This window comes from Callospermophilus lateralis, chromosome 10 (genome assembly GCF_048772815.1).
Source record: "Callospermophilus lateralis isolate mCalLat2 chromosome 10, mCalLat2.hap1, whole genome shotgun sequence".
NCBI classification, from domain to species: domain Eukaryota; kingdom Metazoa; phylum Chordata; class Mammalia; order Rodentia; family Sciuridae; genus Callospermophilus; species Callospermophilus lateralis.
The window spans coordinates 3,735,144-3,758,246 of NC_135314.1; the positions used below are offsets into that span (position 1 = coordinate 3,735,144).

The following is a 23,103-nucleotide window of genomic DNA, read 5'->3' on the forward strand; positions in this document are numbered from 1 at the left end:
GTACCTTGGGCTGAACCCCGGAAACAGGGCACATGACTCATTTTCTAGTCAATTTTTTTTTCCTCCACCAAAATAATGACTACGTTTACTTTTCAACTTATATTTGTATCGTGAAAGCTCCAATCAGTCTTAAAGTGTTAGTTTCAACATTAGCTACATTTGCTGCAAACAGGCTTAAAATTACCCTTTGTCACCCTAGCCTCAGGGAGAACAATTCTCATTTAAAGATTATGTGAAAAAGGACAGAGCTCTGGTCCCCTAGGAGGTCCCCAAGCAAGCAATATCAAGTCAGGATCCCGGATCCCTGAACTCCAAACTGAAGCCCTGGAGAGGCAGGGGGAAAGCCGTGGGGGATGGAGCTCCTCTGCAGCCATGGGGGTATGGTGACGGCGTCCCAGGGGAAAAGGTTCCAGTGCAGTTAATGTCAATAAGATGCTTGCTGCCCATGTCCCCCATCTTGCCCCATTACTCACCTCCTTTGGTGAGGAGTAAACCTGCACTCACTGCACAGGGCCTGAATGAGTGTCCTAGGTGTGGAGGTTGACATGACACTCCGCCTCTGACCCAGTTGTCTTTCTAGGCCTGGGAATCCCCCTGCTCTACCCCCAAGGTGGAAGACACATCTTTTCTTTTCCAGCCATGTGCTCTACCTATAAAGAGCCACTGTTGTATAGGAAAGGATGAGGGAACCCGGGTCATACTTGAAATGGACTTTGGCTTTGCTGTTGGGGTAATTAAAATAAAACAAAAGTTACTTCTTCCTAACGGAAGAGCAGAAGAGCGCTGTGACACAGTCAGATGGTAATCTGCAGGGAATGAGTCGGAGTGAAAGAGCCAATTACAAAAAGGTGACGTGCTGTACAGCTCTTGAATGTAAATATGACAATTGTGAAATAAGATTTTAGGAATAGAGGAAGGATTGGCGATGCCAGGGAAGCACGGGTGGGTTGCAGGAGGGCGCAGCACCGAGGTTCTGTTTCTGGACTGTGCTGGGGTACACGAACCTCCTTCGCAGGCCTCAGCGCGGTGTAGAAGTTAGCACACGGAAACGCGGGCCAGCAATACCTGGGAATTTGGATAAGATCGGCGATTGTTTCGAAGTCAACATCATGGTTGTAATATCATACTTTTTTCCTTTGCAAAGTTTTGCCAAGTAGCACGAGGGAAACGGGGTACAGCGAGTTATTTCTTACAATTTCGGGTGACTCGACAGTTACTCAAAATATACAAAGGAAAGCGGGCCAGTCGTCCTGGAGCCGCGCGCACCTGGGGAGCGCCCAGAGTCTGGATGAGTCCACCTGTCTGTCCGCACTGCCCAGCGGCCTGCCCAGGGGCGGGGCCCGCGAAGCCGGCGGGGCGGGGCGTGCAGCGGAAATGACATCTTCGGGGCGGGGCGCGCACCTGGGCACCTGGGCGGCCGCGGCGGCGCCGGGCGGCGGCGAGACGCGCGATGGAGGGCGACGGCTCCGGCCCGTGGGCCCTGGGGCTGCTGCGCACCTTCGACGCGGGCGAGTTCGCCGGCTGGGAGAAGGTCGGCTCGGGCGGTTTCGGGCAGGTGTACAAGGTGCGCCACGTCCACTGGAAGACGTGGCTCGCCATCAAGTGCTCCCCGAGCCTGCACGTCGACGACAGGTCAGCAGCCGGGCGGGGCGCTGGGGCGGGCGGCGGATCGCGCCGTTCGGTGGCGCACGGCGACGGCCAGGGCCGAGGGACTGGAACTCGGGGGGACTCTCCAGTCTATCGGGGACACCTCCGGAGCAGCCTCGGGAGGAACCCGAACGCGGGCGAGGCCCAGAGGCGTGGGACGGGAGGACGCGGGGGTGCTTTGTGGAGCTCCGGGTCTGGCTGCGCTTGTCCAGGTGCCGGGCTGCGGCCCCGCGGGAGACCTCGGGGGCCGCGTTTGCCGGAGAAGTACACTGCCTATTCGCTCTGCTGGACCCATCCCGGTCCTGGCCCGAGCGGCCCCGTAATTTGGGGGACCCGAGTTCGCCTTGCGCCTTAGATCAGCGCCCCCGGGACGCGTACCCCGCCTCCTGGGATCTATCTGGGCGCTGCGGTCTGCTCCGGGCTTAGAAAAATTGCCGTGTGGGCATCTGGGCTTTGTGAGTGTAGGTAGGCTCCGTTCGACTTACTCAGTAATTTACATAGGAGCACAAATTGGTGTAAGACGGTAATTATTTCGGTCGGAAGCACGGATTTGGCTCGGGCGAAGCGTCCTCAGCGCCCCGCACTTGGGCACTTGGCGTCGTGCCCCGAGGGTCCGGGCTTGGCCAGAGTCGTCGGGGCCGGGGCCTTGTTCTGCCCAGCACTTCCTCGCCGCACGCTTTAGTTTTTGGGGACTTCACTTCGAAGGCGCGCCTTTGCGGAAGGGCCTTGCATTAACCGGCTCTGCGTCCTTGCCATGGGCCTCTGGCACCCGTGTCCCGGTGTAAAAGCCTGCCTACCCGCCCCTCCCTGGCAGGACTGCTCAAAGGAATGAGGGCGAATGGAAAGGATAGAGAACCCCACCACTCCGGAGGATCCAGTGGGTCGGACTGTGGTCTGTGGGGGTAGGATGGGAGGAAGATTCTTGAAAATGAACCCCCTCATTCATCCTCTGCCGTTGAGTTCATAAGCTTCACGGTAACATATTTTTCAAGTGTTCCATGTGGAAGCCTTTTCCCGTGTTTCCACCGAGCCTCCTTGGACAGATCGGGCAGGCAGCTTTTTCTAGACTCCACCTGGCTGCCTCAGACCTGGGTTCCCCTGCTGGGACATTGTGAGGGGCTCACCTCTCGGCTTTCCTGTAGGTGGTGGTGTGTGCTGTCCCAGCCTCCAGTAGCTATGGCTGGCTGGTGAGAGGCCTGTCCCCTCCCTGTGCACCCTCATCCTTGGCCAGGGAAATCCACCCGGAGCAAATTTCATAAGTCACCACAGTTCAAGGGAGATGGCTTGCTGAAGCTGTGCAGAGCTCAGGCCTCCACTCTCCCACCTTGGGAACCTCTCAGGCTGGGAGGAGCGCTGTGGTTATTTTGAGGAAATTCAACCACTCAGAATACCATCCAGCAGCTAGTTCTGAAATATGCCTCTTCATGGGGGCACTTTATATCCTTGGACATGATAGCTTGACGGAGTTTTCAAGCCAAAATGGGCTTTATTCACCAGCCAAGATTGAATACCAGTTTCTGTTTGGGGAGGGCAAAATGAACAAGCACAGGCCCAGGTGATGTCCCAGCCCACGTCCTGGGAGCAACCCCTTGTTCCTAGGGTGGCTTGAAGATGAAGCTGGGTTTCTCCCCTTGAGATGGGTCACTTAGGATCTTGTAGTTGAAAAGTGTTTTGTCCTTTAACTGGAAGCCTTTCCTGCCCTGCCCAAAGCAGGCAGGTGGTGGCATGTTGGCTGCTAGGTGGAGGTCAGAGGCTCCATTGGGAGGCATTTCACCTGCTGCCCTTGGCCTGGGGTGGTGCAGGTGCAGTTGTGCATCTGCCACGGGGCCTCTCTACTAGAGAGGAGGTGGGCAGGCCCTGCAGGGTGTCAGCTCAGTCCTTAGGGTTGTCACCAACTTGGGTGATGGGGATGTATAGCCCTCCTGCTGTGGTGCAGGGGCGCTGATTGTGGTGCAGTCTTGCTAGTTGCTGCTTCTTATTTTTTTTGTACTAGGGATTGAACCCGGGGGTACTTAGCCACTAAGCTGCGTCCCAGCACTTTTTATTTTGAGACAGGGTCTCCTAGCTTGCTTACAGCCTCACTACATTGCTAAGGCTGGCTTTGAACCTGTGATCCTCCTGCCTCAGCCTCAGGTTGCCAGTTGCTTCTAAATCTTGAAATAGCTGTTGTGCTGTCTGTCCGGCGATGTTGGTCGTCCCCCCCCCCCCCCCCCCCCCCCCGTGCTCTTTTGGTGCCCACCCTGCACAGCATCTGCAAGGTGTAACCCGGAGGAATGGAATTTCCTGGGGTCTCTATGTGCAGGCCCCATCCATTCCCCCACCTCCCATCTTGTCTTGTCTGCTTGAGGATGGCACCTCTCACCTCTGCCAGTGGTCTGGGCCTCTTCCCAGGGTGACTGGACCGTATGGCCAACTCCACTGTTGCTTAGGGTCCCACCACAGGTACAAATGTGGGCCAGGCTGATTTTCAATGGCCAGGGCTGCTTACCCCTCAAGGCACATGCTGCCCTGGCCCCAATCTTTATCTACCCTTGGCCTTGGCCAGCCCTGATGGTCACACCTGCAGGCCGCCCCAGGCCTTGTGCCCAGGCATGTCTATGCAGAGAGGGTCAGTGCTTGTTAGATGCACCCCGTACCCATTTCAAGGCTTCCTGGGGGCCAGGATATTTTTGCCAAGGGGTCCCTGTTCCTGAGCTTCTCTTTACCTGGCTTGGTGCTTTGGGAAATCACTCCTGTCAGCTCTGGGTATGTGCCTGGCCTCCTCACCCGACTCTAAATGGGGGGTCCTGGTGTACATGTAGGGTGGAGTGCAGGGCCTGTTCAGAGAGAACAAGTGACTCCAAGGACCCCATTCCTCCCTGCCCTGCCCCCAGCTCTGGGGAGGCTCACAGTAAGGGAGCACAGGCAGCCACTGTAAGCTGGGCCTGGCTGGTCGGGCGAGCCTGAGCAAACCTGGGGTTTGTAACTACAGAGCCCACAGTCGGACAAGCCCAATTCCTGTCAGTTTTAAAAATAGCAGTGTGGGAACCCCTCGGAGGCTCCCTGGGAAGGTAATTGGACTGCCCTGCAGCAGCCCTGGCAGAGATGCTGCTCACAACTCACAGGATGGGGCCAGGCTGCGCTCTGCCCAGGGGGTTCCCAGGCTGCTGGAGCCCTGTGCGCACCCTCTCTCCCTCCCCCTTCTCCAGTCTACCCCCTCCCCCTTCTCCAGCTCTACTGTGATCTCAGCCTCCCTCACCTCTAGCTAGTCTTTTTGTCTTTGGAGTTTCTGACTGAGCTGCAGGAATCCTGTGGCTTTTCTACAAATGTGTCAGCCAGCTCTGGAGGGCTGGCAGGGCCTGCTGGAGAAATGACTGGCCCGACACCATTCTGAGGTTCTTTTAAAGTGTCTTTAAAAGTCTTTAAAAGAAACTTGGTCCTGTCAATGCTGACAATGAAATTGACAATGAAAAATGTCAATGATTTTTCCATCTGGAGCCATCGGGTGTCGGGCTGGGGTGGGGTATTTTCTGCTGGGAAGCCCAGAATCAGCAGCCCTTTCCCCAGCAGGGAAGCGGGAGGCAGGACCCGCCTTCCTGCTCCTCACAGCTTTGAGGCCCTGTTTTAATTAAACTGATGTCAGCGGGTTCTGCGGCCCAGAAATGTCCACTTTGCTGTGAACCGTGGTGCCCTGAACTGGGCACCTGGACGTCTGGGCTCTACCCCTGCCCCAGCACTGAGGGTTGAGCTCTGGGGACTGGTTTAAAATCCCTCCAATATTTAAAATATTAGTAATAATTATAAACCTATGCTTCCTTTTGTGTGGTCGCCAGACACTGGATACACTGCTTGGGGGAAAATGTATTTTAAGTAATAATAATTGCCATGGACAAAAAAACAATGGTGGGTCTGCCAGGACCTCAGCTCTCCTGGGGAGTGCCCTCCCGGCCTCCAGCAGGCCCTGCCAGTCCTTCAGAGCTGCAAACGCTGCTGGCTACACGCACCCACGGAGGGCAGGAGCCGCTGAGCCTGTGGGCTATGGTGTGCATCCTGGGGCTCTGAAGAGAGGCTGCTGGGTGGGGACCTTGGGACTTTGCCTCAGGGGCCAGTAGATAAGAAATGATATAAAAAGTTCCAGTGAAGTGCTGACCCTTCTGAGCAGAGCCAGGGCCTCTGCCACCTTGTGCTTGCTCAGCCCTGTCTGCACCTGAGGGTGGTTTTGTCACCGGAGATGGCGGCTTGTTTTGCAGGGTAGCTGATCTCCTCCCTGAAATGCCCTGAACCTCGGCTCCTGAGAGGAGAGGCAGTGCGGACGGGCTCCCTCAGGCCAAGTGCCCAAGCTGGTGCTGGCTGCCTTGGGGACCCAGCCCAGGATCAGCTTTCTGCAGTAAACCTACCTTGGGTGCTGTTTTTAGGTTCTACAGAGAGGAGGTGGGTGGGAGGGGTTGGGTGAGTGGGAGGCGTGCTCTGCCCGGGCTGAGTGTGTTAAGCTTGGTGGGCAAACAGATCAAAAGTTTGCAGAGGGGCTCGGAGCTTCCGTTTTATACGATAGTCTCAACTGAACCAACTTGGCTCTCTGTTTCGTCATCACCAGGTTGGCGTCTAGAGGCCCCGCTTGGGATGTATGTGGCAGGTGGAAAAGTGGCTGACCAGCCTGTAAATACCTGGACTGTCCACTCAAGACCTCAGGACAGTTCCTTGCTCAATTTACCCTGGAAGTTCTGCAGAAGGACTTGTGCCAAAGCCACCTGGCACCATGGGACAATAGGGAGGCGTATGAATGGGCCACTTTTTAAGAGAAAATAAGAGCAGTAGGAAAAAGACATATGATAATAATTTTGATTCTTGAGCCAAGTGCTTTACAACTGAGCCCCAGCCCCAGGGTAATAATTTTGATTCTCAACAAGATGCAAAACTGAAGCAGATCCTTGGGACCTGGTGACACCAGGACCCGTGGAGTTGGTGACTGGTGAGGGTGGTCCTCATGCTGGGGCCTGCTTCAGTGAGTGGTACTTCCCGGGAGAGAGAGGGACCCAGCAGAGGGGACACATTCTCCCCCCTGAGTGCCTGTGGAGTCTGGGGTTAAGGTCAGAGTGCCACTGGCCAGGTCTGGACTGTTGGTCTCCAAGTCAGGTTCAGCCCATGGTGCTCAGGGATCTGCCCCTGTTGGGTCCTGAGCCTGGCCAGGCCCCGAGGCTGTGACAGCGCCTCACCTGCCCAGGGGCTCATAGCACAAGGGGCCTGCCACCTCTCACTGCTGTTAGTCACTTAGCCAGAGTGCCAGGAAAGCTAGCTGCGCTGAGCTCCATGCACGTTCAGTATGTTTCACCTCTTCTCCGGCTCCCGACACGGCTGGGCTCACCCCTCTGAGCCCCTCTGGTGCTTTATGGGAGCTGCCTGTGGGTACGTACGAGAGAGCTCAATGCTGGTAAGAATCCAGAGGTTCCTCTTGCCCACCTGCCATCCTTCCCGCATGGGGCGTCTTTACAGCTGTCAGGAAGCCTGGGAGATGGCTGCTGTCTCAACAAGGAGGTCAGATGGTCAAGGAATGGCTCTGTCTTGTTGGCACAGTTCGGAATTCTCCAGCAGGCTCCAGGTGGGAACAGGCACAGGAGTGTCCCCACAGCTGCTCTGGGGTTGGACCAGGAGGAGCAGGCTGTGCCAAGCCCCAGGAGAGCCCCAGGGTGGAGCTATGGTGATGGGTCTTGAGTTATAGGCAGGAGCTTGTGCTGGACCCTGCAGTCCCGAGGGTTACCTCAAGGCTGCCCCAGTCTGCACGGGATGTGTGTGGACACCGAGTGGCCCTGTTCCCAGCTCGGTATTTGAGGGTGCTCCAGGCATGTTCTGGACTTTCCCTGTGGGGAGCTTGTTGTGACTGGAAAGTGGCTGTCCCAGCCCTCACCTGTTCTCAAGGGGCGAGGCCTGGGTGCCTGGATCCACCAGCCTCCAGGGTGTCTCCTGGGGTCCATGTTGTAGAGCACTGGCCCAGATCCTGCATGCCCAGGTCATGTCCTCCTGGATCTGGCCTTTTCCCCTCAATGTGCGCCGAGACTTTTGACCCCTGACCCTGGCACGGCCCGCTGCTTTGCACCCTCCTCCGAGTGACCTTCGGCCAGGGGCTGGCAAGCGCCTCCATCGGGGCTGGAGAACGGAGGTTCCTGGCTTCGCTGGCCGCGGGTCTGTTGCAAGTGCTCATCTCACAGCCGGTGTGTACACAGGCTGGAGCTGGTGAAAGTCCACGCAGAAGCAGGAGGCAGGCAGGACAGCCGCTCAGTGGCTTCTCCACAGGTGGGACACACAGCCAGCACAGCTCCCAGGGAATGAGAGTGGGTCTCAGGCTCATTTATACCCCAGCTGTGTTCAGAGGTTGGCATCGTTCACAAAAGCCAAGAGGTGGGAACCGTCTGAGTCCATCAGCGGGTGGACGGGTACACAGTGTAGGGTGTTCCTATCACGGCGCATTATTCAACCATGAAAATGAGTGACATTTTGATAAGTGGTATAACAAATTAGGCCTTGAAAACGTACTTAGTGAAATAACCAAACACTGAAGAACAAATACTTTGTGATCCCACTCACATGAGGTGCCTGGATGCACAGTCGTAGGGACTGAGAATAGGGTGGGGGCTGGGGAGGCTTTACTGTCTAACAGGTGCAGATTTTGTTGGGGAGATAAGTTCTGGGCGTAGGTGGCAGTGATGGTCATGCAGCTTTAGGAAGTGTGTGGTGCCGCTGGCCGGGGCTTTGGAACAGTTAGGAGGGCGCGTGCCGTGTTGGTGTACGTATCTCACCACAGCAGAGCGAGGGCCCGGCCCTGCTTGGATCTGCTGCTCCCTAGTGTGAGAGTGGGTTTGGGCTTTCACAGGGCAAGTGGGCTCCTCCGGTAGATGGTTAGTCTCAACTTTCAGCCCACACTGTCTTCCCTCCCCAAGAGAAGGTAGTGTCCGCTGCCAGGCTCCAGCCCCGGGGTGCCCAGGTGGCCTGCGGGTATCCAGGTAATTGCTGGAGCTCCTCTCCTGTGTACTTCGAGCACCCTGGGGCTCCAGTGTTAGGGCTGTGGCAGTGGTGGGCTCCGTGAGTGCCCTGACCGTGGCTGGCTGGGCAGGGCCTGCCGCCCCCCTCACTCCTTTGAACTTTTGCAGGGAGCGCCTGGAGCTTCTAGAGGAAGCCAAGAAGATGGAGATGGCCAAGTTCCGCTACGTCCTGCCTGTGTACGGCATCTGCCGGGAGCCCGTGGGCCTGGTCATGGAGTACATGGAGACGGGCTCTCTGGAGAAGCTGCTGGCCTCGGAGCCGCTGCCCTGGGACCTGCGCTTTCGGATTGTTCATGAGACAGCCGTGGGCATGAACTTCCTGCACTGCATGACCCCGCCACTCCTGCACTTGGACTTGAAGCCCGCAAACATCCTGCTGGATGCCCACTACCACGTCAAGGTGGGCAGCACCGTGCCCTGGGAAGTGGGCGGCTGGTCTGTGGCCAGGGAATTGGGGTGCAGCTGTAGGCTATGGCGAGGTTGGGGAAGGAGGTATTCTGTGGGAAAGAACTTGAAGCCAGGGCCTCTCCCAGCATAAAAACTCCGGGGCCCCAGCTTGTGGTGGCTACCAACACTGCAGAGTCCGTATTGGGAGAGGGGCCCTCTGAGTGCTGGGGCCTCCCGCAATCCTGGCACGCGGGAGAATTCTGGGCCCCCTGGAAGCAGGTTATGAATTTCAGGTTCTAGACTCACTGAGTGTTTTGTGAAATCAGATTAGAGACCAGACAAGGGTCACATGAGGCTCTGAGGCGGACTTTCCACCTGATGTCCCATCTGGGGAGGTGTGGAAGGGACAGTGGTGCCCTGGGAGGCCAGTTTTTCCTTTTTTTTTCCCCTTTGATAAGTTTATAAAACCCGGAAGGCGTGAGGAGCCGTCTGACCGGCCTCATGGGCGGCCTGGACTTGGTTCTCAGCATGGCCAGTTTGTGTCAGGCTGTCCGTCTTGAATGTTGTTCCTTTGGATGGCCTTTGAGTCCAGGCTGTGTCACCACTGGCCCTGGGTGGCACTGTCCTGGGCTCTTGCCCTCTGGTGTTGGTGTCACTCTCAGGAGGCCTGAGTCACACGTGGGCCCGTCTGTCCTCTTCCATGCAGGAAAACAGATCCATGAGGGAGAGAAGCAGCCGAGAGCCAGGGCCGCAGTGGTCCTGAGGTGCAGGGCACAGCAGGGGCACGGCTATGGCTCTATCTCTTTGTTGTTCCTGCCTGCACAGTGCTGCTGGCCCTTCCTGTTGACCCGGCCTTTAGGAGACACCTGAACCCAGGGCCTGCCCTGCCCCCGGGCTCTGGGGTGGGCCTGGTGTGCGATGGCCCATGCGGCACTCACAGAGCCCCTCCTGCAGGGCTCAGTCAGGTGGAGAAGCGGATTTCATTCTGGACGGTGAATATAAGCTATTTCTTGGGTGGGCCTCACTCCACCGTAGGTTTTAACTAAAAATGCACCTGCCGTGACGTGAAGCCGGGAGTCGGGCGGTGAAGACGCAGGCACAGGACCAGGTGTGAGGGAATGAGCTCTGTAGGCTCTAGCAGCTGCCGTCCCTGCTCCTGTCCCCTGTGGTTGGCAGGGCTGTTTGGTTTCTTCCCCGGGAGTCCAGGTCCTGAGGGCCCAGTGAGTGTGAAGTTCTTTGCTCTCAAACATGCATTCTGCACCAGAAAGAGAAGGATGACAGGTCCCTGCTCGATGACAGGTCCCTGCTCCGCGGCAGGGCTTATGCAGGACTGACGGCTCCACAGTAGAGGCACAGTGTGGACGGTGGCCACTTGCTAAGCTGGGGCCCACAGGGGTGAGATTAGTGGCCAGGATGACCACCGCAGGTGTGGAGCATGAGCTGGAACCCGTTCTGCGGGGCTGCAGAGCCTTGATTTCCTGCCTGTCCCGCTGCCGTCTGGCAGACCAGGAAGATGCAGTGAGCGGCACGAGGCAATCCCTCAGGATGGAGTGAGCAGAGGGCAGGGTGTGCAGGTGCCCAGCCAGGCCTTCGTCGGGGTGGGGGGGGGCAGGCTGAACTGCTGTCGGAGGTGGGGAGAAGACCCTGGGTGTGGAGGAAACAGCCCAAGCAACCTCAGAAAGGTTCTGGCTTGATGGCGTGTGGGCAGGGAAAGCCGCAGGCATCCTTGGGTTAACATAGAGGGTGCCTGAAGGTGACCTTGTCTTTAAGGACTGCAGGGTGGGTTTTCGCAAGCCCCCGGGCTGTCCGTGGCCTGGCTGGGCACCTGTGCCCCTCGCTCCTTTCCACACTCTCCTGCCTCTCTAACAGGTGTGTGGAATGCACACGGGGTGGGGGGTAGGCATTCCTTGGAGGACACAGTGACGTCCTTCTTCTGGGTGTGAGCCTGGGGTGCAGCCCCCGGTCCAGTCTGCTGGGTGGGGAGTGGAGCGGCAAGATCATTCCTTCTCTAGGTTGTCATCGGGTCAGTGACTGGTGAGTGCAGTGCTCAGCACGACGCCCACCCAGAGTGCTTAGCAGGTTCAGCTGCTGGCTGGTGGCTTGTCACCAGCAGGTCATCGCCTCAGGTCAGGCACAGATGCTCGCTCAGGCGTCTTCCCCAGCTGCAGTCGCACCGCAGAGACCCAGCGCTTGCTCAGTGAGCCGAGAGTGGGGTCTCGCCCTTGGGTCCCTGGACACGCTGGGCTTGCCTTCCCTGCAGGCCATTTTGGTGTGGACTCTGTGGACTCGAGGGCCTTTGGTTCGTGCCTCCCCTTTCTTACAGACCTTGGTTTTCAAGGGCTGGACCTGATGGAGTGTTCATTCCTAATGCAGATTGTTTGCAGAAGCTGCTAGAATGGTGGGCAGGTCCTCAGAGAGGACATGACTCCATGCTTCTCTGCTGGCCCAGGACAGCTGTCCTCCTTGCCTGAGTGCACCCTGAAAGGCCCCAGGAAAGGTTTGGTCACCTCTGAGAAGCCCCAAACAGAGTCTTAGAAACGGCTGCCTGAGGCCTGGGGTGCGGCTCCGTGGCGGAGCACTGGCCTAGCACGCACCAGGCCCTGGATTTGATCCCCAGCACCGAAATGGGAGGAAAAAACAAAGCAACAACTAGCAGGTGTGAGGAGGCAGCCGGGTCGGGAGTGCCGCTCCGGGGCCTGAGACAGGCTCTTAGGCTCTGAGGCTCGGGTGCGTTGGCCCCGGGTTTCCAGGCGGTTTTGGTGGGTGGACATCTCTACTGTGGACCAGGATGAGCCGCAGGCTGCCGTCCACCGCTTCCTGTGGCTCAGACGCGTGCTGCCTCTCTGTACCCAGGGGGATTAGCGCCAGAACCTCACGGCAGCCATCTGTTCTGCCGAGTGTGTGAAATAGCATGTTTTAAGTTGTCGCCTCATATTACTCTGTGTTGGGTACAACAGCTCTCCATGTTGAGATGATGCTGGGTAATACGGTGGGGTCACAGGCTGCGTGCTCACCCCTCGGCCCAGGCCAGACTATTCGGAGCGCCATGGCATGGGGGCAGGATCCGCTGTGTTTGAAGTGCTCTTCCTGTTCAACAGCAACGGGCCACTTTATTACTCTGGTCCAGCTGGGCCTGAGGTTGAAGGGCCACATTCTTGGGGGCCCCTGTGAGACCTGAGCTCTCAGGATACTGAGTCAGATGCCGATGCGAGAGTGTTCGTGGGCCAGGAGGCCTTTGCTGCTCATGGTCTGTGGTGAGAGCCGGGGTGAGGGGCAGCCCAGGGCCCGGCCAGGCGAAGGTGCCCCTGGGAGTTCCGCATTCCCTGTCTGCGTCTGATGCCAGGCTTTGGGCAGAGAATGTGTGCTGTTCTCTGTCACCAAGTGTATCTCAAAGTGGCTGGTCTGTTTGGGTCAGTGACAGAGAGGAGGAGAAATGTCTGTGTTCAAGCATGGAGCACCGGGCGGGCTCCCCAAATCCCAGCCTGTCTTCATTTCTGAATTTAAGGCCTGGCAGGCCACCAGTGGTCATCTAACAGACGTTTTCTCTGTCGCTAAACCTGTTCTGAGAGGTGAAGTGCTTTTCCCTGCCTCCCAGTGCTGGGCTTCTCAGGACGGAGCTGCGGGACAGGGTGATGGTTTTGTCTGGGGAAGTGGCAATTTCTTCCCGGACTTCTCAGGATTTCTCTTGAGGCCTGAGGCTGGTTGAGCCCACAGAACCTGGGGGACCCAGAATGGGCGCTTGGGCCTGGTGAGCTCCAGCCTGGGCGCCGCTCAGCTGGGCTGCAGGGGTGAGGACTGACCTGGCCCCACCAGTGTCTTCCTGCTGTGCAGGGTGAGGACCGGCCTGGCTCCCTGTGGTCATGGTCAGCCTGGCTGCGTGGGTGTGTCTTAGGAGGAGCCCAAGGGTTAATTTAAAAGGCTTAAAAACGCTCCACTTGAAGGAGAGGGAACTTCTCCCTGAGGATTGGGTGTCCAGTGAGAGTTGTGGCTTGGTTCCAGCAGCGTTTCACAGGGCCTGGAGGAGAGGGGCCACTCCCAGAGGCCTGTGTGGTCCTCAGTGGGTGTAAGCGAGCCATAAGAGTGTCTCTGCCAAGGGAGTCAGGGGTGGGGGTCCCTGAGTGGCGGGGGCTGGGGGCTCACCACTGAGCGTCTGCTGATCACAGACGTTCTGGGCATGCCCCGTGGGGTCGAGGCGAGTGCGTGTTGTGTTGCTGATTTAAAGGGCCTCTGGAGGCGTGTAGCCCTTTAAAGGACTTGCTGCCACTTGCCAGCCCAGCTGGAGGGTTGCACAACCAGCTGGCCCAGCCCGTCACGTGTGTTCCTTCACTGTAAACCCTGGGCGCTGCTCTTCCCTTGGTGCCACTGGGGAGTGTCAGCCACAGGGCAGCCCTGCTGCCTTCGACGTAGGGCTGTGGTTCTTGAGTTCCTTGCCCAGGGAATCTCTCCTTAGACCCTGATCTCTTCCCGTCCATCCAGGTGGTGGCTCTTTAGCCTGCAGACGCCCTGTCTGAGCTGCCTTGACTCCCCGCCTGCCCCGGCTGGGCTACCTGCAGGAGTGAGCAGAGCGCTGGGGCACGGCCTCTGGCTTGGGGATGCTGCCAGCTCATGGCCCCTCGCCCCGTGGAGGGCTGACCTGCTCCCCTCTGCTCTGTTTCAGATTTCCGATTTTGGACTGGCCAAGTGCAGCGGGCTGTCCCACTCTCACGACCTGAGCATGGATGGCCTGTTCGGCACCATCGCCTACCTCCCTCCAGAGCGCATCCGGGAGAAGAGCCGGCTCTTTGACACCAAGCACGATGTGTACAGGTGCGTGATGCCCAGCCCCATCCCTGTGGGCCCCTCTGGGGACCCTGAGCCCGTGTCTTCCTGTCCTGAACAGGGACTTTCAGAACGACTCTGGGTGCGCATCAGCAGTGGATTCAGTCCAGGTGAAAGGGGTGTGTGTCTTTTGGGCTGGGGATGTTAGCCTGGGGGCAGGTTCCCCGGCATACAAGAGACCCCTCTTCCCAGTGGGTGCTGCTGGCTGTAGATGAGCCGCTCCTGGCAGTGCCCATTACGTGAGCAGGCAGCAGTGCTGTGCTGGGTCTCCTGTGGCATTTTTATGAAACATGCATTTTATTGTCAGAAAAACCTGTTGCTTTAAGTAGTCCCTGTGCCCATGTGCCCGTGGGTTTGGGCTCTTCACAGTTCAGTTTTCTCTGAACTTTGAGGAGGGAGCTGCTTACACTTGTGGGGTCACCTGGCTGCGATGGAGGAGCGTGGGCAGGACCTGTTGCCAGGTTACCAGATTCCTTTCATTTTCAAGTTGTGAGAGTTAATCTCACAGAGGGTGCAGCCACGCACCAGGAACTGCTCGGGCTCTGCCCTCGTGCCACCACCACCGGGGTCCTGGCTGACTGGTTTGGCAGTTGCCCTGGTACGTGTGCTGGCCCTACCTGGAGCTGTGGCTCATGGCCCTTCGGGGACCATCATGGCTTGCAGAGTCGGGGAGAGTAGGTAGGGTGCTCTGTTTAGAGTTGAGTTTTCAGTTACTGTGAGTTCTTTGTCAGTAACCGTTATCAAACTCCGTGCTTCGTGGGGTGAGTCTTTGGACTCCTTTTTTTAATTTTGATTTTTTAAATGCACTGGATTGGGCCCCTTTTTTGGTGTATCTAGAATAATTCATACGTGAGTGTGCATCCCGAGTGGCCAGCAAAGGGCTTCGGCACAGTGAGGCCACCTCGGATGTTCTCCGTGCCGTTTCCTTAGCAATCCTCGGACATCTCAGAGAGCCAGTGCTCCATGACTGTCCTTAGAGTCAGAACCCTAGAGAGCAGCAGGGGGCCATGAGGACACCAGCAAACGCCTGGTTACCTGCTCTGTGCCCGGTGGGCGAGAAGGTGGTAACGTCTGCTCTCCCCGAGAGCCCTCCGGGGTCCTGCCTGCCGCCTGAAGCCTGCGGCTCAGCCACGAGGTCTTCTGTTCCCAACTGAGCCCATGGGGGGTGTTATCCAAGATGGCTTCCCCTTTTAGAAATGCAGGAGAAATGTCCCGGGGCCTCCTTGGGAGGCCTTGGAGGGGCTTCTCCCGCTCGTTGCAGGGTGACCGAGCCCCGGACCTGAGCTGAGGGTCCTGAGCCCACGCTAACGCACCTGGCTTCTTTTCCAGCTTTGCCATTGTGATCTGGGGCGTGCTCACACAGAAGAAGCCCTTCGCAGGTGAGAGGCGCTGCCCACGAGGTGCCAAGCAATGTCTCCTGGGACCGTAGCGCATATTCCTGGTCCCTTCTCAGCCTGTGACCCAGCAAGGCCACCCCACTATCGGCTTTTCTATACGCTGACAGAGTGCTTTTGCAGAGTGGTTTGCAGGCAGGAAATCACACATACAGGAAAGAGATTCGAAGGAGTCCATTCTTAGGGGCCATTTGATTTTTTTGTGTGGAGTACATAACAAAATATGACATTTTCACCATTTAAAATGTGTGATTCTGTGACATCGAGGATGTTCACAGTTACACAGACAGCATCACGGTCTGGTTCCAGACACCCTTGCCACCCCAGCAGGAGCCCGTGCCCATCTGTGGTCACTCCGGCTTATCCCCTCCCACCATCCCCTCCCAGCCTCTGGCAACCACCGATCTGCTTTCTGTCGGCAGATTTGCCTTTTTTCATCCGATTCTCTTTCTTTTTTAAAGGAGAAAAAGAAAGAAATTGTGAATACACATGACAGATTTGCTCTCCACACTGCCTGTGAACATGTGGTCCAGTAGTAGTTAGGGTGTCCACCCGCTGGACCAGCCTCCTAGACCAGAAAATGCTCCCCCACCTACCCCAACTAGGCCATCCCTATTGTGACTTCTTTCTTCAGAATTTTAGTACCTGGGTTTAATTACTGTAAAGTCTGGGTAGCTTTTACCCGCATCAGAGAGCCTTTTTCCTCTGCATTACTCATGATATTGGTGTGACCAAAGATGCCAAAAAAAAAAAAAAAAAAAAAAGGGCAGAGGCTGCAGCCCAAATAGTAGTGAGAATGGCGGTGGAGCATGGTGGCTTCTGGTGGCTTCTGGTGCCCTGACGGCTGCACTTGTCCCCTAGATGAGAAGAACATCCTGCACATCATGGTGAAGGTGGTGAAGGGCCACCGCCCGGAGCTGCCCCCCGTCTGTAGGCCCCGGCCGCGCGCCTGCGGGAACCTGCTGCGCCTCATGCAGAGGTGCTGGCGCGAGGACCCGCGGGAACGGCCCACCTTCCAGGGTGAGTGTTAGGTCTCCCTGGGGCGAGGCTCTGGATGGCTTTGCTGTTGCCACAGAGGTGATGACCAGGCTCCTGGTGGGAACAAGGTGCACAGGGACGCGGGGCCCAGATGAGTCCTGCAGGGGCAGGTTACCTGGCCCTGCCTCAGACCTCCAGCAGTCAGGGCCAAGGTGGGGCTGCTGGACCCAGTGGCTGCCTCCACCGCCCCCACCCCTGCTCCTGACCAGGATGGGGCTTGCTGCCCAGGGGAGCCCATGATTTCAGTTCAGACACAGCAGGGTGTCTTCAGGAGACTGCCCGACTGGGCCTCTTGGCACCGTTCTCCTGGGATCCTGCCCTCCTGGAACAGAGAAGTGGGCCTTGGGTAGTCAGCCCTGGTGGATCCAAGGCAGTCCCTGCTCTCAAAGCATGCAGGGGGACAACCTGGGGACCACAAGGGCAGGGCTCACTGCTAGTGCTGCTGGCAGGGCATCGAGGCGATGCCCTGTGTCTGGTGAGCCCTCCAGATGGTGGCACGAGGCAGGCCAGGCCTGGTGGGTGGGTTGCCCTGTGGGGGTCCTCGTTCTGCTGATTGATCTCAGTGCTGATGGCATCTGGCTCAACCTGCTGCTTGGAGACTTTAGGGTGTCTCTGTCCCTTCGGAACTGTGTAGGAACCGTTAATCAAATGACATGCTCCTTTTTGTCTTTTTCCCCTCAAAGAAATTACTTCTGAAACGGAGGTCCTCTGTGAAAAACCTGACGAGGAGGTGAGAGAGCCAACTCCAGACCCAGCGGGGAAGAGCCCGCCGGGGCCCAAGAGCGAGGTGAGGGGCCTTCCAGCCCACCCCTGCCGCTGCAGACCCTGGCCAGCCGCCTCCTCCCTGAGCCGGCCTTATGCCTGCCTGGTGCCCAGCTCTGTGGCAGTGTAGGTCCCTGGGCATCCCTGGGCTCATCTGCCCTCCTGCTGCCCTTCCTTCCTGTGTCCTGCCAGGGGTTGTGTGAACAGTGTGGGCGCCCACTTGAACTGCTGGGTCTCACTGGACACCCTGAACCACTGGGCTCAGAAGGCCTAGCCTCTGCTAGGCGGGGCAGGCGGGAGGTGGCTGCTCTGGGTCCTGTGCCCCCCTGCTTCCTCACTGTGCAGAGCTGGTCTGTTCTGTGAGTGTGACAGGTCATCTCAGAGGTGAGAGGAGTCCCAAGTGCCTGGAGGGCAGTAAGAAGGAAGCACCTGGTACGCAGCCTGTGGCACATCATCAGCGCAGGGCAGTCTCCCCGGGGAGATAGGCACACGGAATAGAAAAGGGGCTGTGGGCACGAGAGCGCCTGGGGCAAAGGCACCGGGAGGCTTGGAAAAGAGGTGGGCTGGGTTCCCCATAAGGCAAGAGAGGCAGCCAGCAGGTGGATGTGGCTCAGTCTGCCGGGAGACCAGGTCAGAGTGAATCCAAGGGTTAGCGGGTGGGGGATGGGGGTTTGGAACAAACGGTCATGGTCTGGGGGAATTGTGAGTCCCGCCAGGAATCTCCCATCTCATGCAGAAAGACCCCTTAAAGGGCCTCTTGTTGTGCGCTGGGTTGGGTCACCATGTTGTCCCCGAGCTGGACCCACCCTGGCCTACCCACATGCATCTCCAAAGCCTGACTTAGCCCAAGGGCAGGCTGGCCTGCGGCTCGTTCCCGTTTCTCATTAGTGCAGACCTGCTGGACGCGCAGGGCCAGCCCCGCTCTCCCCTCCGCCTTCCCGCTGTGCCTTCTGTCTGAGGTGCCGTCCACACCTCCCCTCAGCCCGGGCCTCGGGAGCACGCTGTGCTGGATTTGATACTTTTCTCACAGTGTCCGTGCTGGCACCAGGGGGTCTGTGCAGTCCCGAGTCTCTGGGCTCCCTCGTGCCGTGCCGTGGTCACGTCACCCACGTCCCTTCCTGGTACCCGATGGCGTTCTCCTCCTTGCCTTGGTGGAGGACCAGGGCCCTCACTTCCTCCCTCCTCGTTGCAGGCTGTGCCCGGGTCCTCGCGTCTCAAGCGCGCCTCTGCCCCAGCCTTCGATAACGACTGCAGCCTGTCCGAGCTGCTGTCGCAGCTGGACTCGGGGATTTCTCAGACCCTCGAGGGCCCCGAGGAGCTCAGCCGCAGCTCCTCCGAGTGCAGGCTCCCGTCGGGCACCAGCGGCAAGAGGCTCTCGGGAGTGTCCTCCGTGGACTCCGCCTTCTCATCCAGAGGGTCCCTGTCGCTGTCTTTTGAGCGGGAACCTTCCACAGGCGGTGAGCAGCGGCTCTGTCCTGAGAAAGGACGAGCCTGATGACGGGGCTCAGTGGACAACTGCAAAACCACGGGTCCACTTCCTGGCCCTGATGATGGTCCTGTGTCCTCTCTCGGTTAACTAGGCAGCTTGGGCTGTCGGCATAGCTGGTGCATCGAGCACAGATCCGGAGTCGCGCACTCCGACAGAGCAGCCCGTCGGGCATCACTTAGGGCATGAGGGGACCAGGCTACACCACCTGCCAGTGCAGTGAGGTCTTGCCTGGCCAGCCCTGGGACAGAGGCTGACTTCAGGCCTGCAGGTCGGAAACTTGAATTCCATCCAGTGATCCCAGCGGCCACCCACACCCCTTTCCATGGGTGCCGGCCCTGCACCGTGTCTCAGTGCTGCAGACCCATCCCCCTTTCCCATACTTGGGCCTGCTGCTGACCATGCATTTTACTGGGTTGGTTGTCCTTGTGGGCGCCACCACTCTGGTGCTTTGTAGACTGCCTGTTAGGAGGAGTCCTCCTGAGCCACCTGTTGTGTGTGTTGGGCTGTGTGTGCTGCTGGGGATCAAACCCCACACGTCACACATGCAAGGCATGTGCTCTGCCACTGAGCTACACCCCCAGCACTTTTTATTTAGAGAAGGGGTCTTGCAAAGTTGCTGAGGCTGGCCTCAAACTTGGGATCCTCCTACCCCAGCCTCCACCTGGCTCTGTTAATTTTAATGGGCCTTGTTTTCAGAAGATGGTTTTTCCCTGTTCCTGCCCCAGGTGCTCTCATCCTTTTTGGGGGTGGGACAGTGTTTCGTGGTCGACTGGGGACATCTCCCTGGAGGAGAGGATTCTGGGTCTTACCAGCCACCTGGGTAGATCGTTGGGGGAGAAAAAAGGCTTTGCAGGTTTGGAAACACCTGGTAGACAGGTGGGGTGGACCCAGTGACTAGAGGCAAGTGATGGTCAGTAGAGCTGAAAAGGGCGGTCAGGGCCAGGTTCAAGGTAGCCAGAAAGAAACATCAGTACCTCCCATGGAGAGAGGTGCTCCCGGGCCGTGGTTCAGATCTGGCACTGCTGGTGCCTCGCCCTGGTGCCTGAGAGAGGGTTTCCTCCTGGCTCCTCAGAACGTGTGTCAAAACACAGGTCCAGGTGGGCAGGTCCTGTTCTTGTACTGCCCCACACCCCACCTCTCTTCCTACATCCCCTGGAGAATCTTATTTCATGTGAATCAGAAGAGTCTTAATTTCATGTGAATCTGGATTTCAAGCCATGGAGTTGAATTTTTGTGTTAAGTAGCAGGCTTTTATCCTAACACTGGGCCAAGAGTCCTGAAATATGAGGCCCGCAGACATCCTGTGATGTCCCCTCTGCAGGAGGTGCCCTTCAGAGGTCAGGCTGGGAGCTGGAGGGTGTCCCGGGAGGCTGGCCAAGTTTCCAAGCTCCTGCCCGGGGTTTTCCTTCTGCCTCTTACTTCCCTTTCTGAATGAGGGAGATGAGCCGTCTTGCCATTCTTAAGCACCAGGGCTCCTCCGAGTTTTACTCCCTTTATCCAAACGCAAGCAGTGGAATCATAGAGTGATTTTAATTTGCAAATTCACAAAGGAGGACCTCAGACGCGGCTTCTGGCTAGATCTCAAAGTGGGATGCTCGCTCAGTCCCTGCGGGTGAAGCGTGACCTGAGGGTGCTGGCCCAGAGTCCAGGTGTAGGTTCCCTGACCCCCAGCCAGGCCTCGAGGAGCCGGCATCCTGGCTGAACTCGCCTCTCCTCTCCCTGCAGACCTGGGCACCACAGACATCCAGAAGAGGAAGCTGGTGGATGCTATTGTGTCGGGGGACACCAGCAAGCTGATGAAGATCCTGCAGCCCCAGGACGTGAACCTGGTGCTGGACGGCAGCGCCAGCCTGCTGCACCTGGCCGTGGAGGCCGGGCAGGAGGAGTGCGTCAAGTGGCTGCTGCTCAACAACGCAGACCCCAGCCTGACCAACAGCAAGGGCTCCACGCCACTGCACCTGGCCGTGGAGCGCAGGGCGCGGGGCGTCGTGGAGCTGCTGCTGGCCCGGAAGATCAGTGTCAACGCCAAGGACGAGGACCAGTGGACGGCCCTGCACTTCGCGGCCCAGAACGGGGACGAGGCCAGCACACGGCTGCTGCTGGAGAAGAATGCCTCCATCAACGAGGTGGACTTCGAGGGCCGGACGCCCATGCACGTGGCCTGCCAGCACGGGCAGGAGAATATCGTGCGCATCCTGCTGCGCCGTGGCGTGGACGTGGGCCTGCCGGGGAAGGACGCCTGGCTGCCCCTGCACTATGCTGCCTGGCAGGGCCACCTGCCCATCGTCAAGCTGCTGGCCAAGCAGCCAGGGGTGAGCGTGAACGCCCAGACGCTGGACGGCAGGACGCCCCTGCACCTGGCCGCTCAGCGCGGGCACTACCGCGTGGCCCGCATCCTCATTGACCTGTGCTCCGATGTCAACGTCCGCAGCCTGCTGGCCCAGACACCCTTGCATGTGGCCGCGGAGACAGGGCACACGAGCACCGCCAGGCTGCTCCTGCATCGTGGTGCCGCCAGGGAGGCTGTGACCTCAGAGGGCTGCACTGCCCTGCACCTGGCGGCTCGGAATGGACACCTGGCCACTGTCAAGCTGCTTGTGGAGGAGAAGGCGGATGTGCTGGCCCGGGGGCCCCTGAACCAAACTGCACTGCACCTGGCCGCTGCCCATGGGCACTCAGAAGTGGTGGAGGAACTGGTCAGCGCAGATCTCATTGATCTGTCTGACGAGCAGGGGCTCAGTGCGCTGCACCTGGCTGCCCAGGGCAGGCATGCACAGACCGTGGAGACGCTGCTCAAGCATGGGGCCCACATCAACCTACAGAGCCTCAAGTTCCAGGGTGGCCAGGGCCCCGCGGCCACGCTCCTCCGGCGAAGTAAGACCTAGCCTCCTGCCTCAGAACCAGAGGTCTGTGGGCTTCGTGTCCATCTGTGTCCATGTGGGACAGGAGGATGCCCTACCGGGACACTCCACTCACCCTGCTGTGGCTGCCAAAACTGACCCGGCAGAGGCCAGGGGATGAGGCCATGCCCCGTGGGGGGTGCTGCTAGTGTGTGCTGCCCTCCAAATGGGCTTGGCTGGAAAGACTCGGCAGCTGACCCACCACCAGCCTGGGCACCTGGCGTCATAAGGGACAAAGGGTCGGGATCATTTCGTTGTACTCCTAACGGGTCTTTTGGTGACAAGGCCTGGGCAAGGACGGCTGCTTTGTCCCACAGCGAGCCCCTGTCACTGCTCGAGCATGTCCGTCACAGGTGAGTCGCAAGAGGACGTGTCCTCTGTCCTCACACCCGTGGTGGCCGAGGTGCCTGCCTGACCAAGTGCAGCGCGTTTGTGTGGGAAGCACCTTGGCAGATGGTGTTAGGAGTGAAGCCGAGGTGGGACTGTCTGGTCTAAGGACTGGCCATGACATCACAGGGTGGGCTTTAAAAGCTATCAGTCATACCCACCTTGGTGTCCTGCTCGTTTGTCCCGCGAGCAGTGAGGGCACCCTGCCCAGCCCCCTGCACTGACCCTGGCCGCCCATCATTTCTTGTTGCATAAAATGTTTTCTGAACTCCAGAGCCACTGTGTAGAGTCCTTGGAAAATCCTCCAGCTTTGCTCTGGACTGAGGCGTGTTACCGCGTGGAAAAGCCACTTGTCTGGCTGCTCTCTGGGTCTTGTTTTGGTGGCCGTTGGCACCGAGGGGGCGCTTGTGGTGTCTGGGGTTTTCTGACCTCTCTGTAATGGCACCCTGGGTACTAGGCCTTGGCAGTTGGGATGTAGCCCCAAGGTGGCTGCAGGAGTTAGTTGTACTCGGACACGTAAAGGATTTGGTCACTGATAGTATCATTGCAACATTGTCACACAAATCCCGCTGTTGCCCTCCAAACACTGTTATTAGAATTAGTTTGTTGCAGAACGTGACCTCGATACAAACGTGCTGTGGCTGGGGCGGTGATACCGACAGAGATTGATGTTAATGTACCGTGTATGTCGATGTGACCTGTGGGCAGGATGCGGACTCCGTGGCAGAAGTGCCCACCTGTGACGTGGGCTGTGCTGTAAGACGCCTCGATGTGCTTGCGCTGTGGGGCTACTTTTGTGTAGAACATGTGGACCTGTGTGAGGTCTGTTGACATCAATAAAGCGAAGTGCTCTCCTACTCCTTGGAGTGGCTACTTTTACTTATAAGTAAGCTTTAATTACCTGGTTCCTGAAAACAGAGCCAGGGCGGTGGTACGCGGTCTGGAGACAAGGTACATCACACACTGAATTCACCTGTGACTGGGGTCGAAGGGAGCAGAAGGAGGGCTTGGGCGTCCCTCCTCCTGAGCCCAGTCCCACACATGGTATTCAGCAGGAGAGGAGTCCATGTTGTTAAAAGAAGCTCCCAGCACCTCAGTTTGTATTCTGTTTTAAGTGCTACTCATTTTAATTTGTTTTGTATTTTGAAATAACTTCAAATATAGAAAAGTTAAGAGAATTGTTTATACCAGTGTACCTTTCCCAATTTCCTACTTTCTACATTTGATCTCATCCTGATCATTCTTTTCTCTCTCATCCATATACCCAG

General features: G+C 58.0%; 1 protein-coding gene across 1 annotated transcript; it reads left to right on the forward strand.

The window, feature by feature from the left end:
* The first annotated feature begins 1,450 nt into the window (after positions 1-1,450).
* Ripk4 (receptor interacting serine/threonine kinase 4) lies at positions 1,451-21,433 on the forward strand. Its single transcript, XM_076868633.2, has 8 exons — positions 1,451-1,632; positions 8,769-9,060; positions 13,705-13,853; positions 15,195-15,244; positions 16,121-16,279; positions 16,981-17,084; positions 18,252-18,516; positions 20,274-21,433. The coding sequence occupies exons 1-8, from the start codon at positions 1,451-1,453 to the stop codon at positions 21,431-21,433; spliced, it is 2,361 nt and encodes a 786-aa protein (XP_076724748.2).
* Positions 21,434-23,103: the final 1,670 nt, after the last annotated feature.